Source organism: Haliotis rubra, unplaced genomic scaffold (genome assembly GCF_003918875.1).
Source record: "Haliotis rubra isolate DU_JTF1 unplaced genomic scaffold, ASM391887v1 Scf1446, whole genome shotgun sequence".
Classification (NCBI taxonomy): Eukaryota; Metazoa; Mollusca; class Gastropoda; order Lepetellida; family Haliotidae; genus Haliotis; species Haliotis rubra.
Window position 1 is genome coordinate 126,981 of NW_025765388.1, and position 17,743 is coordinate 144,723.

At 44.8% G+C, this 17,743-nt stretch overlaps 1 protein-coding gene across 1 annotated transcript in view; it reads left to right on the forward strand.

Annotated features, from left to right (window-relative positions):
* The first annotated feature begins 9,500 nt into the window (after nt 1-9,500).
* LOC124269390 (probable methyltransferase-like protein 24) overlaps nt 9,501-17,743 on the forward strand; it is a 31,747-nt gene continuing 23,504 nt past the window's right edge. Inside the window, exon 1 of the mRNA XM_046704406.1 lies at nt 9,501-9,712. Within this exon, the coding sequence (XP_046560362.1) occupies nt 9,586-9,712 (127 nt within the window). The 5' untranslated portion in view covers nt 9,501-9,585. The remainder of the gene's footprint in view (nt 9,713-17,743) is intronic.

The following is a 17,743-nucleotide window of genomic DNA, read 5'->3' on the forward strand; positions in this document are numbered from 1 at the left end:
AACTACAGCCAGCATCACCCAGTCCTGTAACTTACAGCCAGCATCACCCAGTCCCGTAACTACAGCCAGCATCACCCAGTCCTGTAACTACAGCCAGCATCACCCAGTCCCGTAACTACAGCCAGCATCACCCAGTCCTGTAACTACAGCCAGCATCACCCAGTCCTGTAACTACAGCCAGCATCACCCAGTCCTGTAACTACAGCAACACCAGCATCAACCAGTCCTGTAACTACAGCCAGCATCACCCAGTCCTGTAATTACAGCCAGCATCACCCAGTCCCGTAACTACAGCCAGCATCACCCAGTCCCGTAACTACAGCCAGTACCACCCAGTCCTGTAACTACAGCCAGCATCAACCAGTCCCGTAACTACAGCCAGCATCACCCAGTCCCGTAACTACAGCCAGCATCACCCAGTCCTGTAACTACAGCCAGCATCACCCAGTCCTGTAACTACAGCCAGCATCACCCAGTCCTGTAATTACAGCCAGCATCACCCAGTCCTGTAATTACAGCCAGCATCAACCCAGTCCCGTAACTACAGCCAGCATCACCCAGTCCCGTAACTACAGCCAGCATCACCCAGTCCTGTAACTACAGCCAGCACCACCCAGTCCCGTAACTACAGCTAGCACTACTATACACCATCCCGTAACTTCAGCCAGCATCACCCAGTCCCGTAACTACAGCCAGCATCATCCAGTCCTGTAACTACAGCGAGCATCAACCAGTCCCGTAACTACAGCCAGCATCACCCAGTCCCGTAATTACAGCCAGCATCACCCAGTCCCGTAACTACAGCCAGCATCATCCAGTCCTGTAACTACAGCGAGCATCAACCAGTCCCGTAACTACAGCCAGCATCACCCAGTCCCGTAATTACAGCCAGCATCACCCAGTCCCGTAACTACAAACAGCATCACCCAGTCCAGTAACTACAGCAAGCATCACCCAGTCCCACACTACAGCCAGCATCACCCAGTCCTGTAACTACAGCGAGCATCACCCAGTCCCGTAACTACAGCCAGCATCACCCAGTCCCGTAACTACAGCCAGCATCACCCAGTCCCGTAACTACAGCCAGTATCACCCAGTCCCGTAACTACAGCCAGCACCACCAGTCCTGTAACTACAGCCAGCATCACCCAGTCCCGTAACTACAGCCAACATCACCCAGTCCTGTAATTACAACCAGCATCACCCAGTCCCGTAACTACAGCGAGCATCAACCAGTCCTGTAACTACAGCGAGCATCAACCAGTCCCATAATTACAGCCAGCATCAACCAGTCCTGTAACTACAGCCAGCATCAACCAGTCCCGTAACTACAGCCAGCATCACCCAGTCCTGTAACTACAGCCAGCATCACCCAGTCCCGTAACTACAGCGAGCATCAACCAGTCCCGTAATTACAGCCAGCATCACCCAGTCCCGTAACTACAGCCAGCACCACCCAGTCCCGTAACTACAGCTAGCACTACTATACACAGTCCCGTAACTTCAGCCAGCATCATCCAGTCCCGTAACTACAGCCAGCATCACCCAGTCCTGTAACTACAGCCAGAATCACCCAGTCCCATACCTACAGCCAGCATCACCCAGACCCGTAACTACAGCCAGCATCACCAAGTCCCGTTACTACAGCCAGAACCAGCCAGTCGCGTAACTACAGCCAGCACCACTCAGTCCAGTAATTACAGCGAGCATCACCCAGTCCCGTAACTACAGCCAGCATCACCCAGTCCTGTAACTACAGCCAGCATCACCCAGTCCCGTAACTACAGTGGGCATCAACCAGTCCTGTAACTACAGCCAGCATCACCCAGTCCCGTAATTACAGCCAGCATCACCCAGTCCTGTAATTACAACCAGCATCACCCAGTCCCGTAACTACAGCGAGCATCAACCAGTCCCCTAACTACAGCCACCATCACCCAGTCCCGTAATTACAGCAAGCATCACCCAGTCCTGTAACGACAGCCAGCATCACCCAGCCCCGTAATTACAGCGAGCATCAACCAGTCCCGTAACTACAGCCAGCATCACCCAGTCCCGTAACTACAGCCAGCGTTACCCAGTCCTGTAACTACAGCCAGCATCACCCAGTCCCGTAACTACAGCTAGCACTACTATACACAGTCCTGTAACTTCAGCCAGCATCACCCAGTCCCGTAACTACAGCCAGCATCACCCAGTCCCGTAACTACAGCCAGCATCATCCAGTCCTGTAACTACAGCGAGCATCAACCAGTCCCGTAACTACAGCCAGCATCACCCAGTCCCATAATTACAGTCAGCATCACCCAGTCCCGTAACTACAAACAGCACCACCCAGTCCCGTAACTACAGTCAGCATCACCCAGTCCAGTAACTACAGCAAACATCACCCAGTCCCGCAATTACAGCCAGCATCACCCAGTCCCGTAATTACAGCCAGCATCACCAAGTCCTGTAACTACAGCCAGCATCACCCAGTCCCGTAACTACAGCCAGCACCACTCAGTCCCGTAACTACAGCCAGCATCACCCAGTCCCGTAACTACAGCCAACATCACCCAGTCCTGTAATTACAACCAAGCATCACCCAGTCCTGTAACTACAGCGAGCATCAACCAGTCCCGTAACTACAGCCAGCATCACCCAGTCCCGTAATTACAGCCAGCATCACCCAATCCTGTAACTACAGCCAGCGTTACCCAGTCCTGAAACTACAGCGAGCATCAACCAGTCCTGTAACTACAGCCAGCATCACCCAGTCCCGTAATTACAGCCAGCATAACCCAATCCCGTAACTACAGCGAGCATCACCCAGTCCTGTAACTACAGCGAGCTTCAACCAGTCCTATAACTACAGCAAGCATCACCCAGTCCTGTAACTACAGCCAGCATCACCCAGTCCTGTAACTACAGCGAGCATCAACCAGTCCTATAACTACAGCCAGAATCACCCAGTTCCGTAACTACAGCCAGCATCACCCAGTCCCGTAATTACAGCCAGCATCACCCAGTCCCGTAATTACAGCCAGCATCAACCAGTCCCGTAATTACAGCCAGCATCACCCAGTCCCGTAACTACAGCCAGCATCACCCAGTCCTGTAACTACAGCCAGCATCACCCAGTCCTGTAACTACAGCCAGCATCACCCAGTCCTGTAACTACAGCCAGCATCACCCAGTCCTGTAACTACAGCCAGCACCACCCAGTCCCGTAACTACAGCCAGCATTTCCCAGTCCCGTAACTACAGCCCACATCACACAGTCCTGTAATTACAGCCAGCATCACCCAGTCCCGTAACTACAGCGAGCATCAACCAGTCCCGTAACTACAGCCAACATCACCCAGTCCCGTAATTACAGCCAGCATGACCCAGTCTCGTAACTACAGCCAGCATCACCCAGTCCCGTAACTACAGCCAGTACCACCCAGTCCTGTAACTACAGCCACCATCAACCAGTCCTGTAACTACAGCCAGCATCACCCAGTCCTGTAATTACAACCAGCATCACCCATTCCCGTAACTACAGCGAGCATCAACCAGTCCCGTAACTACAGCCAGAATCACCCAGTCCCGTAATTACAGCCAGCACCACCCAGTCCCGTAACTACAGCTAGCACTACTATACACAGTCCCGTAACTTCAGCCAGCATCATCCAGTCCCGTAACTACAGCCAGCATCACCCAGTCCTGTAACTACAGCCAGAATCACCCATTGCCGTAATTACAGCCAGCATCACCCAGTCCCGTAATTACAGCCAGCATCACCCAGTCCCGTAACTACAGCCAGCATCACCCAGTCCTGTAACTACAGCCAGCATCACCCAGTCCCGTAACTACAGCCAGCATCACCCAGTCCCGTAACTACAGCCAGCATCACCCAGTCCCGTAACTACAGCCAACATCACCCAGTCCCGTAATTACAGCCAGCATCACCCAGTCCCGTAATTACAGCCAGCATCACCCAGTCCCGTAACTACAGCCAGCATCACCCAGTCCTGTAACTACAGCCAGCGTTACCCAGTCCTGTAACTACAGCCAGCACCACCCAGTCCCGTAACTACAGCTAGCACTACTATACACAGTCCTGTAACTTCAGCCAGCATCACCCAGTCCCGTAACTACAGCCAGCATCACCCAGTCCCGTAACTACAGCCAGCATCATCCAGTCCTGTAACTACAGCGAGCATCAACCAGTCCCGTAACTACAGCCAGCATCACCCAGTCCCGTAATTACAGACAGCATCACCCAGTCCCGTAACTACAAACAGCACCACCCAGTCCCGTAACTACAGTCAGCATCACCCAGTCCAGTAACTACAGCAAACATCACCCAGTCCCGCAATTACAGCCAGCATCACCCAGTCCCGTAATTACAGCCAGCATCACCAAGTCCCGTAACTACAGCCAGCATCACCCAGTCCCGTAACTACAGCCAGCATTTCCCAGTCCCGTAACTACAGCCAACATCACCCAGTCCTGTAATTACAACCAGCATCACCCAGTCCCGTAACTACAGCGAGCATCAACCATTCCGTAACTACAGCGAGCATCAACCAGTCCCGTAACTACAGCCAGCATCACCCAGTCCTGTAATTACAGCCAGCATCACCCAATCCTGTAACTACAGCCAGCGTTACCCAGTCCTGTAACTTCAGCCACCATCACCCAGTCCTGAAACTACAGCGAGCATCAACCAGTCCTGTAACTACAGCCAGCATCACCCAGTCCCGTAATTACAGCCAGCATCACCCAGTCCCGTAACTACAGCCAGCATCACCCAGTCCTGTAACTACAGCAAGCATCACCCAGTCCTGTAACTACAACCAGCATCACCCAGTCCTGTAACTACAGCAAACATCAACCAGTCCTATAACTACAGCCAGAATCACCCAGTTCCGTAACTACAGCCAGCATCACCCAGTCCCGTAATTACAGCCAGCATCACCCAGTCCCGTAATTACAGCCAGCATCAACCAGTCCCGTAATTACAGCCAGCATAACCCAATCCCGTAACTACAGCCAGCATCACCCAGTCCTGTAACTACAGCGAGCTTCAACCAGTCCTATAACTACAGCAAGCATCACCCAGTCCTGTAACTACAGCCAGCATCACCCAGTCCCGTAATTACAGCGAGCATCAACAAGTCCCGTAACTACAGCCAGCATCACCCAGTTCCGTAACTACAGCCAGCGTTACCCAGTCCTGTAACTACAGCGAGCATCAACCAGTCCTGTAACTACAGCCAGCATCACCCAGTCCCGTAATTACAGCCAGCATCACCCAGTCCTGTAACTACAGCCAGCGTCACCCAGTCCCGTTATTACAGCCAGCATCATCCAGTCCTGTAACTACAGCCAGCGTTACCCAGTCCTGTAACTACAGCGATCATCAACCAGTCCTGTACCTACAGCCAGCATCACCCAGTCCCGTAATTACCGCAAGCATCACCCAGTCCTGTAACTACAGCCAGCGTCACCCAGTCCCGTAACTACAGCGAGCATCAACCAGTCCTGTAACTACAGCCAGCATCACCCAGTCCCGTAATTACAGCCAGCGTCACCCCGTCCCGTAACTACAGCCAGCATCACCCAGTCCCGTAACTACAGCCAGCGTCACCCAGTCCCGTAACTACAGCCAGCATCACCCAGTCCCGTAACTACAGCCAGCAACTACAGCCAATTCCACCCAGACGCACACCACACCTGTCTCAGATCCACCTGGCATCCTTCAGCCGGCACATCTCCTATTCAGAAGATTCTTTGAAATAACAGAGAGTTGTCGGAGTTAAATCCGAGCGGATAATGTGGCATTCTGGAATCACTTTTCGAAGTGCACTAACCAAACATGGTTGTCACGTGACTGGGAGACTGGTGGCAAGTAATGAGTATATATTTGCTGCACAGACCGCCTCAAGAGAGGTGATACCGTGTTTTGACATTAATATGTCTGACAACTTCTTGTGCTTGGCCCAGGAGCTTTGCCGCCGGTCAGTATGGGTCTACAGTGGCATCTCAGACTTCAGTACCGAATGGTTTCCACGTGACACTTATCGATTTTAACAGGCCTAACAACAAATCGAATCCAGTCGATGACACAACAATCATCGATTATAGTGCCTATTATAGGGTCTGTTGGTTGAATAGTTCAGTGGCATAGAGCGTAGGTGAATAGATTTTACATTAATTGTAGGACATGTTGCAAACATTGCATGGGAATTACTAACGATTGTGCATAGTTTTATATCAAATTAGAAGTATGACAATGTCGTAGAGATATTGTTAGAAGGTGTCTTTATTTCGGCTGACATGGCACCAGTATACGCGATGGATCTGCGACTCCCACCTGGGACTGAGGTACGACTCTTTCCCGAGCCTGTGCTGTGACTCTCGCCTAGCCTGTGGTGGGACTGTGGCTTGGGCCTGTGGTCCGACTCTCGCCTGTCGTGACACCCTAAAACATATGTGCATGCCGTGGAAAAGACCGTGACATTTTCTTGTAAAGGGCTATATATTTGTTTCGAATGAGAGTGGTTTCCCTTTGACTACGAGTACAGAAACTTTGCCGTTCTTCTTTCGTAAAATGTTTCCAGTTCATGTATGAAAAAAATAACACAAAATGCGTCATTTTTCTGTTTCTGTAATTATAACCTTGTCTGAGAAAGATTTCGGTATTTGCACCAGTCAGGTAATAGTTTACCATCATCTGATGTCTATTCAGCCATTATACTAGTTGATATTCAACCTTGGGTAGTGTGTCTATTTGTTGAGTTTAAGCAGCTACAGAGTCGTGCAATTCAAGGAAACCCATCAAGAGAGTCAACGCATACGACAGTGAACAGTGTTCAGTGTACATCACGTGAGTGAGTGAGTTTAGTTTTACGCCGCACTCAGCAATATTCCAGCTATATGGCGGTGGTCTGTACATAATTGGGTCTGGAATGGAAAATCCAATGATCAAAAGCATGAGCATCGATCTGCGCAATTGGGAACCGATGATATGTGTCAACCAAGTCAGCGAGCCTGACCACCCGATCCCGTTAGTCGCCTCTTACGGTACGTCGTGTCTCTGTGTGAGCTGGGACTGTAAGATGGGATAACTGAACACTTTACCCGAAGAAAATGGTTTTCGCGGAAGGAACCCACTGAAATTATAATGTTCCCTGTTCTAGTATATTTTCCTGAAAATCAGTTAATTTACTGATATTTGCCAAGATGTATGACAGTAATTTTACTGATATTCATTAAGATGTGTGATAGTTATTCTGCTGATATTCACCACGAAGTGTGTCAGTTATTTTACTGATATTCACCATGATGTGTGATAGTTATTTTACTGAAAATATATGTATGTTTTTAATATACACATTAGCCTGTCACATTACAGTCGTATGATCCCGCGCATATTCTGTTACGCAACAAGCAGGAGGAAAGACGAGTCTGACCTTGTTATCGTTGAGAAAAGTGAAATCGTCGCGGAAATGATGAAGTGCTCGATTAAAAATAGACCGACTGTTCACCGAGAGATTAATGTCTTGTTGAACAAATGCGTCATATCTCTTAACGTCGTGTTTATACATTTTCGTTGCGGAAATATTTTCCGTGATGCATACGTGTTCCTCACGCAGAATAAATTTAAGATATAAAGCCAGCTTTGGGTTTCGCTCTTTGACCTGATCGTCCCCGTTTGACATTTGGAGGAACAGAGATATGCAATGCAGTTGCCATTTAGTTCTAGTTGACCTTCCAAACACCATGCTGGTCGTGATTTCGCATATTATGCTAGAGGGGCGGATCCCTGCTCACGCCTTTTTGCTGAGGACATTACTGTGAAGCAAACTAACCAAAGTATCGTTTTGCTTGGTATATGTACTGTGGCTTAGTCACGTCGACAAATCTCCATGCTCAGGACATGAACGAGTGGTCAACCTAATGGCCGCTTATAGTTCCTGTGACGACCAATGGGGATGATTTCCGCTCAGACCATCAGCTAGTCTCAAAAATGAATATATATTTTACACACAAAAAAAACAGTAATCATGAAATACAATGAAAAGGAGCCCAGAGACTTTCTTCATTTTCAGAAACTATGCAAATCTAAACTTGCCAGATATATAAGACTTGCATGGGCTTTCTTGGGTATATTTGTTTCAGGGTCTGTATGACAGACAAATCTCCGCTATGTACTTCGAGAACTGTTATACCTTTTGTTGCGTTCAAGAAAAGCAGTGGTATACACAACAAACTTCATGTTGCAAAAGTGTTACAGAGACAGATGTTCTTTCTGTATGAGGAGTGTTTGTGTCAATATCTGACATGTCATCGTATAACAATGATGAAGATCGATGCTCGTGATATCAATCATTGGACTATGTGGTCCAGACAGGATTCTTTATAGACCACTGTCAGACAGCTGGAAAATTGTTGAGTGCGACGTTAAACAGTTGACAAACATGATGACGCTCCCTCATCCCTCGTGATTTATTGCCCACGAACACTTTTAGACAAACAGCTTTAAACCCCTATCAACGTGGACTATTCCATTGTTAAAGGGCATCGCTCAATGATGTTGTTTGCTATATGCGACTACGATAAGATAAGATAATACTTTATTATCCAGAAGGACATTTTGGTTACATCGTAAAACACGTAGAACACAACAGGACATTGAAACACAGCATATTCCACTCCAACAATCACTGAGATAATAAACAACTACAAAATTAATAATAATACTGAACATTTATACATCGTTATACATCCAGCCACTGAGTGCGTGCTCAAAGCGCTTCAAGATAATACTCAATAGGTAAGAGCACTATAAACTAAAAGAATGAAAGAGTAAGATAAGACTTAATGATGAGATAAAAATAGCAGTGGTGTAAAATGGTTTACTTGAAGGTAAAATGATAAATGAATGACTACAGTTGTGTCTGACGACTTCTCGACCAGCACGTGAGGTGTCTGTTTATGTGCAGCTGCTTGTGTTGGAATCATAAAATTGCTAACGACACGTATTTTCGCATCCCCCAGAATTACTTTTCATAAATACATGTTTCACAGGGGCGGATACAGCTTTTGAGAAGGGGGAGGTTGGTTGCACACTATTGAGAAAGGAGGGGTGCACACTTCATTTTCACCCGAGTTCCGATGGTCATTTAATAAACTTTCAGGGCAAAGGGGGTGCGCACCCCTGCACCCCTGCGCCCCCGCCCCTTTGGATCCGCCTATGTTTCATTCGTTCTCTCTTCTTGACAGTCATAACAGAATCCCATACCATCATATTTATCATGATAACAATACTAAACTATATTTCCAACGGTTTAAATTTAGGACATTACTAACTAGTCCCTAACAACACCAGCTAATCAAAACAATGCGAATATCATAGAATGGGATAATCAGCTGTAATATCGAAGCGAGATACGATGCTAACCTCTGACCTCTGACAGCGCGTGCGTGTAGGCCGGGAAAGGTCTACACATCCTGTTCGCGGAGCAGCCACAGAGAGGTTGTGACACAGCAGCCGGAGAGCGGTACAATCTGTGTTGTTCGCTGTGTGCCAGTTCCAGGCTGTCTGTCGACATGCCAGTACGCTGCAAATATGTGCTGGGCGTTGTGCTGGCTGTTGCCATACCAGGGAATTTATACCTAATGTTTACTTACATGGATGTGAACTTGAGTCCCGTTACTTCAACTTTACAGATCTCTGGTAAGTAGAAGCCTTCCGATTTCCCTGGTTCGTGTGATCAACCACGGCTATACCATACAGATACACTACGGCTGTACAGATACACCACGGTGTCGTGTTGACACGATCCTTACACCAGTCAGGAATCCTCAACCCATACACTTCAGCTACCATGCTTGCCAACACACAATGTCCAACAGTTGGTCTACAGAATTGCGTATTTCTTTCCTGTTTAGCTGTAATGTCGAACATACTCTTTATTTCCACCATTATAAAGGACACATTTGTATACGAAAATAAACTAACGGAAGTATACACCCATACGTGATAAAACCGAAACATATAACACATAGGAAATGGACACTCAAGGGTGGTCTCACAGTTAAGTTTGGACATTATGTGTGCAATGTTCTGGGTATGTCAGGGGCACGTGTCAGCCCACTAACCTTGTGATAACGTCAGGTATTTTGTCAGATAAAAAGTATATGTTACTTTGTGAATGGTCGTCTGGTCGTGTAATTGGTATATACAGCCAATGCCCCCCTTAATTTAACATCGCTGAAGTATGCTTTAGTCCATACACATAGTATGATAAGGTTAGATAGAACGTTTTACTTAAGAAATACACTTCGCTCTACCACCATGTATAGTGTAATAAAACACACTTTTGCCCTGAACTATTATAGTTAAAGCATGAGGACGCTTAGGGAGAGAGACAGTTTCTCTCGCACACGGTCACACACACTCTCACATACACACACCAAAACGTGGTATTAAACGTAGATATCAATAGCATGTAGTGGATGAATCATATTCATATTTATATAAAGAAGACTGAAGTGAAGCATTAGCGTTAGCAGTTATACATATTCATCAAACATTGTCGGTTGTACAAGATTGACACAAACCTTTGTCAGATGTGCTCTGTCGGCTGAAGTAGATTGACACAAACCGGTGTCAGATGTGCTCTGTCGGCTGAACAATATTGACACAAACCTTTGCCAGATGTACTCTGTCAGGTGAACAAGATTGACACAAACCATTTTCAGATGTGCTCTGTTGACTGAACAAGATTGACACCAACCCGTGTCAGATGTGCTCTGTCGCCTGAACAAGCTTGACTCAAACCTTTGTCAGATGTGCTCTGTCGCCTGAACAAGATTGACACAAACCTTTGTCAGGTGTGTTCTGTCGGCTGAACAAGATTGACACAAACCTTTGTCAGGTGTGTTCTGTCGGCTGAACAAGGGATTGACTCAAACCTTTGTCAGATGTGCTCTGTCGGCTGAACAAGATTGACACAAACCTTTGTCAGATGTGCTCTGTCAGCTGAACAGGATTGACACAAATCCGTGTCAGATGTGCACTGTCATGTGCACCTAGCAAATCGACTTATTATCCGTATTTTTCTTTGTGATTATCTGTGTAGTTCAGTTACTGTCACAACCTTGTTTGGGATATGTTCCCTTTATTGATGCGGGTTATTCTCTTTTATCTACACCTTACTACTTAGACCCACGTTTGATGAAGAGGCCAGATGTGATCTTGTGTTATGGTCACTGGGTGTTAGTAGTCATTTGACCTTGACTCCAGTAGTCGTCGCCCTTGGAAAACAGATTACAGCAGTGGTTGGATACACTACAATTTGCGGACGCACCCACTACAACAATGTATGTACCATTGCTTGTTCCTGAAAGGTGCCATTGGATGGAAAGGATTCAGAACCTTGCTCCTGATATCACTTTTGTTGTATGTTAGTTGTCAAGAAGGCTGACTCCAGAATCTGCTGATCGTATGTTCCAACCTAAAAACTCGTCCAACCTATAATTCTTGGTTTGTTTAAAATGAAAATACGATATTTGCGTTGTTATAAGCCTCTCATCGAATTAGTATATGTTTTCACATCCTTACATCCTTATGTATTTGTAAGGTTTGCTTTCGGCAAAAATAGACAAACTGGAAAGTGTTCAATTTGGTATTCTCTGTTCGAACAATTTTTTACTAGTGAAAGGAAAACGCACTGACAAAATACATTACTGGTACTGTGTATTCCCCTTTCAATAGAAACAAAACATGTGATGTAATTTGTTAGTGTATTTCCCCTTTCAATAGAAACAGTACCAGTGATGTAATTTGTCAGTGTGTTTTCCCTTTCAATAGAAACAGTACCAGTGATGTATTTTTCCCCTTTTCAGTAGAAACAGTGAAAGTGATGCTTTCTATGCATATAGTAGGTCGGCATCCCCTGGGATATACTGCGTAATGGGTATTACCGAGAGTGGCAGTTGGGTTTATTTCGTTTTCTTTTGTTTGTTTTTCCCCACACTTTATTATTATTGATTTTTCCTTTGAATAATATGTAACACACGTAGTTGAAATGATTGGGTGTTAATGCGTCAAACCAAACTAAATGTTTGATATGCTGACACAACACAAAGTGAGACGGTACGTTAGGGTGTGTTTTCCTCTACAACATAACAGCTGGAGCTTGGACGCGTGTTGACACATACTCTGCATTCCACGCCATGGGACATGATTTAAATTCTGGTGTCAGTCAGATTTCACTGTATGTAATGGGGACGGTTAGCACTGTAAAGGGGGCGGTTTTGAGTCCTGTCGACTGAACACGATTTAATTCAACATGCCAGTATGTGTGTCGGGGTGGAAGTTTGGCTCATATTATGTTGATGGTGAAAACATAAATTATGAAATATGTCACTGGGTTCGTTCTTGTTTTGACATATGGCATGTAATATACGGATAACTATCTCATTGTGACTGGGCGTCCTTCATGAAGACATATAGGGTCTATTGTCATCAACATCATCTCCGTCATTACCAGTCCGGAAGTATGAGGTATGTCGTGAGTTAGCTATCTTAACACCACATGTAACATCCGGATCTCCGTGACATCACGGATGTATGGTAACAGGAACCTGTAACAGGACATCCAAGCGACCTAAAGCTGAAGTATATGACAAGATAGGAATACTGTTTAGATGGCGATAATTAGCAGGATGCTTGGGGTGTGAGACGTCCACTGCATTACATTTCTGGTACTCTGTGAAAATGATAGGTAGGGGATATTCAGTAAAATGGTGTCACAACTATTTATAGAAGAAGAAAGAAGAAGAAAATTAGTAAACTTTATTACCGTGTCACATATTTTCCAGATATACATATACATTTCACGAGACACGATTGTACATTAAATTGCGTTAAAAGTATTTATAAATGTCAAACACATAAAATACTATAGCAGTATTACCAAGCCTATGGTACATGAAATACAAAACAACTGTACAGAACAATTGCACCTTGTGGGTGGATAAAGCGCTTTATAAATATCATTATTGTTATTACCTTGATTGAATGACATTACGTATGGTGTTTAAGGCGACGTTCATACATATTGAAAATCCCTGCGGCTAAGGCGCTACAGGTGATATTATCTTGCATTGAGGAGAGAATGATGAGAGTGAATTATTGTAAAACTTCTTAATAATATCAGCTCGGATATCTGTATAGAGGTTACATTTCACCAGAAAGTGAAATTCATCTTCAGTCTAGCCAAGATCACAACTTTTGCAAATTCGTTCCTGGAGAGGAACGACTGAATCTTCCTAGTTCGATTTCTAGAGGGAGAGTACCGCACCTCAGTTTTGCTAATACACTACGACGGCGTCGGTTAGATATCGAGCTCAGGTAAGCTTCGGCGTTTAGACTGGACTTGAACAATCTGTGTGTACGTAATCTATTTCCATTAGTTAAACCTCGGTCGTTCCATAACTGATTCACCCAATCTTCTGCATCGATAAAAAATACCCGGTTTTTAATCAAAAGAAGTCGGCTTGTGATATATTCCTGACGTCGGAGATACTCAAACTAACACTGGAATAAAAGTCCACATTTACAAGCTTGGAAATGTCTTGGAAAGATGATGTTTCCAAGACATTTCCAATTTTGGAAAGATGATGTTTGCAAGACATTTCCAATTTTGGAAATATGAGATTTCCAAACATTTACAATTTTGGAAATGTCCACAAGGGGAGATAACAGGTGGGTGATGGTAAATTGTTGTTCTTTGCACTCCCAGGACCTAATCCCTTGTTAATTGATGAGTGAGTCAAGGGGTCTACTCCCGTTTGTGAGAACTCCCAGTTGTGAGACTCCCAGTTATGAGACAGTGGAGTCGGTAATTAACAACGAAAACACACCATACTCCCCTGTCTGATAGAATGGATTCACCCTAGCTAATTACTGATTTGCTATGTAACTGAATCTTGCAGTCTCAAAGAATTTTAAAACCTAATTACAAAAACCAAAAACAAGATTTATATTGATATTAATTATGGCTCTTGTTCTTGTCAAATCGTTCATTGCTGCCTCAGGCTCGGATCTAGCGACCCAAACGCCGATACGTATAACAGACATTTAATAAACAGTGCATGTTGCTCTTGTGGATATCAACTACCCGTTATAACCTATGTATGTCTTTGTTTCCAATTTTGGAAATTTTTGGAAATCACCATATATTTTCTTGTGTAAGGGACTGTACCCAGCTCAGTGTTGTACCATAATTTTCGAAAACCTTAACTTTTACTTAACAGTCTGTCGAAATCCTTTCTGGCGCTGACGAACTTTGCTTTTAAGTCATTCTTCCGGAAGGGAGATGTACAATTTAACTACATACGTTCGGCGACGTTTCGGCATAGATATCGTTGTCAAGCAAGTGATGAATCTATGTCGAAACATCGCTTTTCACAGAATAAACAAGTTGTATATCCGTAAAATTATCATCATTCTTCATTACCTCAAAGTCTAAAATGCCCATCAAAGAAGATAAAATAAGATTCAAGAAAATTCTATAATATTCTGTGGTGAAAACGCGTAATACAAGTCTTAATCTAGTACACCACCGACCCTTAAGCTCAGTCTTTGCGATGAAACGGTCCTCTGCGACAGCTGTCGCGCTGGGTTGATCAAATCGACGTCTGTTCTCAACGTTATTTGTCTGTCGATATCATGAATATAATTTGATAATTACTTACTGTGAAATGTTAAGAGTCACAATGCTCTGTCTTGTTCCAACTTCCAACGTGGCAATAGCGCGTAGCTGTTCCTGACGTCATAGACGCCGCATGTCAGAGACAGTTTTGAGTGAGTTTAAAACAGTATCAGTTTGAAACAATGTAGCTTTAAGTCTGTTTTTCCCTTATATCTCAAAACTGTTCAGAAACACGTTGACACGTTTCACTGTAAATTTCGAATTTACCCCGACCATTGATGCTGATTTTTATGCAGAAGCATGTACAATGTGAATGACCCCCACACCCACCCTAAAATTTACGTATAAATGTAAGTGACCCCCGTTGCATATCATGTACAAAATCAATGACCCCTCCCCTCCCATAATTTTAAGCATAATTTTGAATATCACTATGTACAAAATTGTTGATTCCCCCAGTACATGTGTACAAAATTGATGCCCCCCCTACCTCCCCAGAACACACACACGCTCGCGCGCGCGCACACACACACAGCCACAAGTTATGAACGGTCCCTTACAGGGCCCCGTTTCACAAAGCTATCGTAGCGCTACGACTGTATCTCCTAGGAACTGTAACGTAGACACGACAGTCGTGGCGCAACGGTGGCTTTGTGAAACGGGGCCCAGGTCTTCATATTATCCACTAAAACAGATTCCATCTGACATAAAAGTACACTTAACAGAAAGAAGTATGAAGGTTGAAGTATGAACATATAAGTGAACGGATCCTTGAAACACAGTGATGACACAAGGTGAAAACGGTTATCATGTCCACCACTCGCACGTTTTGCATAAAGCTGTGACTAGAATACACGTACTGAATACTGTTGCCGGTTGCATGTTCCGTGCAAAGTAGGACAGGAATGTGGAGGACATGAGACAGTCGGGTTAGGCATTGACGAATTTGCCTGTCTGATCACGTGTACAGGCCTGGCGGCATGGCTCAAGTGAGTTCCCTGTTTTCAGATCACACGAATAATTATGCTGTAGTTAGCTACGTTAGTGCGACGATGAACGTGGTGTTCGTGAGGAACATATCCCGCGACAGTTCACCGGATGGTAGAAGTTTTTTTTGTTGTTGTTGTTTTTGTGTGTGTGTGTGTGTGTGTTTGTTTGTGTGTGTGTACGCTATACACTACAGCAGAAGAAGACAAAACACTATTAAATAAGATATCACATGCTTTCCAGTTGGGGTTTTACATACTAGTGAGTGAGTCAGTGAGTATGGTTTTACGCCGCTTTTAGCAATATTGCAGCAATATCACGGCGGGGGACACCAGAAATGGGCTTCACACATTGTGCCCATGTGGGGAATCGAACCCGGGTCTTCGGCGTGACGAGTGAACGCTTTAACCACTGGGCTACCTCACCGCCCGTTTTACATGCTATGACTAGTGGGCCAGCAACACAACAAGACTTCTATTGTCGTTAAATTAGTACATTAAGATATTCCACATCAAACAACATTTATACTGATTGGAAATGCAAGCACACGTTCTTATTCAATGCATGCATTTATGTGACCAAAGTCAAATATACATGGCCTGAATACATGACCAGCAAGCGCAACACCAACTACAATACAATACACTGCAGTTAAGGAACACGGTTTCACTTCATAGTAACATATCTATTGTAAGTTCGTTATATGGCATTTGTCGTATCTCAGTGAAGTACGTATATTGAGCTGTCCAACACAGTAAGTGAGGTTGTAAACTGTTGGGGTTTCGCGGGTTAGTTTTATGCTGTGGAATGTTGACGGAACTGTTGTTAAATTCCATCTATTTAATCACCACTTACTCCAGCACAAAGGCTGTAAACAGTAATATCTCCCTGTGTAGTGGTGTGTACAAACATTGGTTCAAAGATGACTGGGATAAAGTTGAATTTGCAAGTCATGACCCCTACATAGTGTAACCAGTGAAGGTCCGGGTTAGAATTGGTCTTTAGTAACCCATGCTTGTCATAAAAGGCGACTAACGGGATCGGGTGGTCAGGCTCGCTGACTTGGTTGACACATGTCATCGTATCCAATTGCGTAGATCGATGCCCATGCTGTCGATCACTGGATTGTCTGGTCCAGACGCGATTATTTACAGACCGCCGCCATATAGCTTGAATATTACTGAGTGCGGCGTAAAACTAAACTCACTCACATCAGCTGAGAGGTATAGTTTATTTTGCTTCTCATGATAGTTATAGTGCCAAAGAAGTGGAGTGAGTGTGCATTAACCAGGATTAGCCAGATCTTGGGGACTGAGTGGTATGCAGGATTGACATTGATACATACTGAAGGGAATCATACCCCTTACTTGATACATGTTCCTACCGCTATTGTCGAGTTTCAGTGTGGTATAACAAATATCGTTTTGGTACGAAACATTGACTTCTCACAAACCTTGAATTCAAGTATGTAAATGTGTTGTTCCTCGCCCAGATGTTATATTCTGGGATTTATGTATTGAATCGTTCGGGACTGAGTAGTATTAACCTCATGTAGCCCTGGGATACTACACTACACGTCGAGAACTTAATACTGATAACATTGACAGTATTCAATGTAACAGCATGATATATATGATGACCTCGCTATGAGACCCAGATGTGTCACTCCTGACAAAGTGTTTTTACCGGTCTGATGTTGAGCCCCGAGACGCCCCATTCCTGCCATACTGACGTGTTGTGGTGATTAGTTGCAACACAGTAATTGAAATCGTTTATAGGAGGCAACAAAGAGGTGCGGTTACCGCTTCTACCTGCAGGATACACGTCTTGATGCTTCTCTTGCTTTGACAAAATAATTATAACGCTGATATATGTGTGGGCGGTTTTGGACCTGTTTTAGCCAAAGCATTTGATATAAGGGAATCCAGTTTAGAACTGTCCTGAAATCAACGAAATGGAATATCTTCAGATCCATCCAACGAGAACACGGACGGCTGTTTCAAATTGGGGAATGACCATCAGATATCCGGTGACTTGAGAATAAAAACTGTAGAATC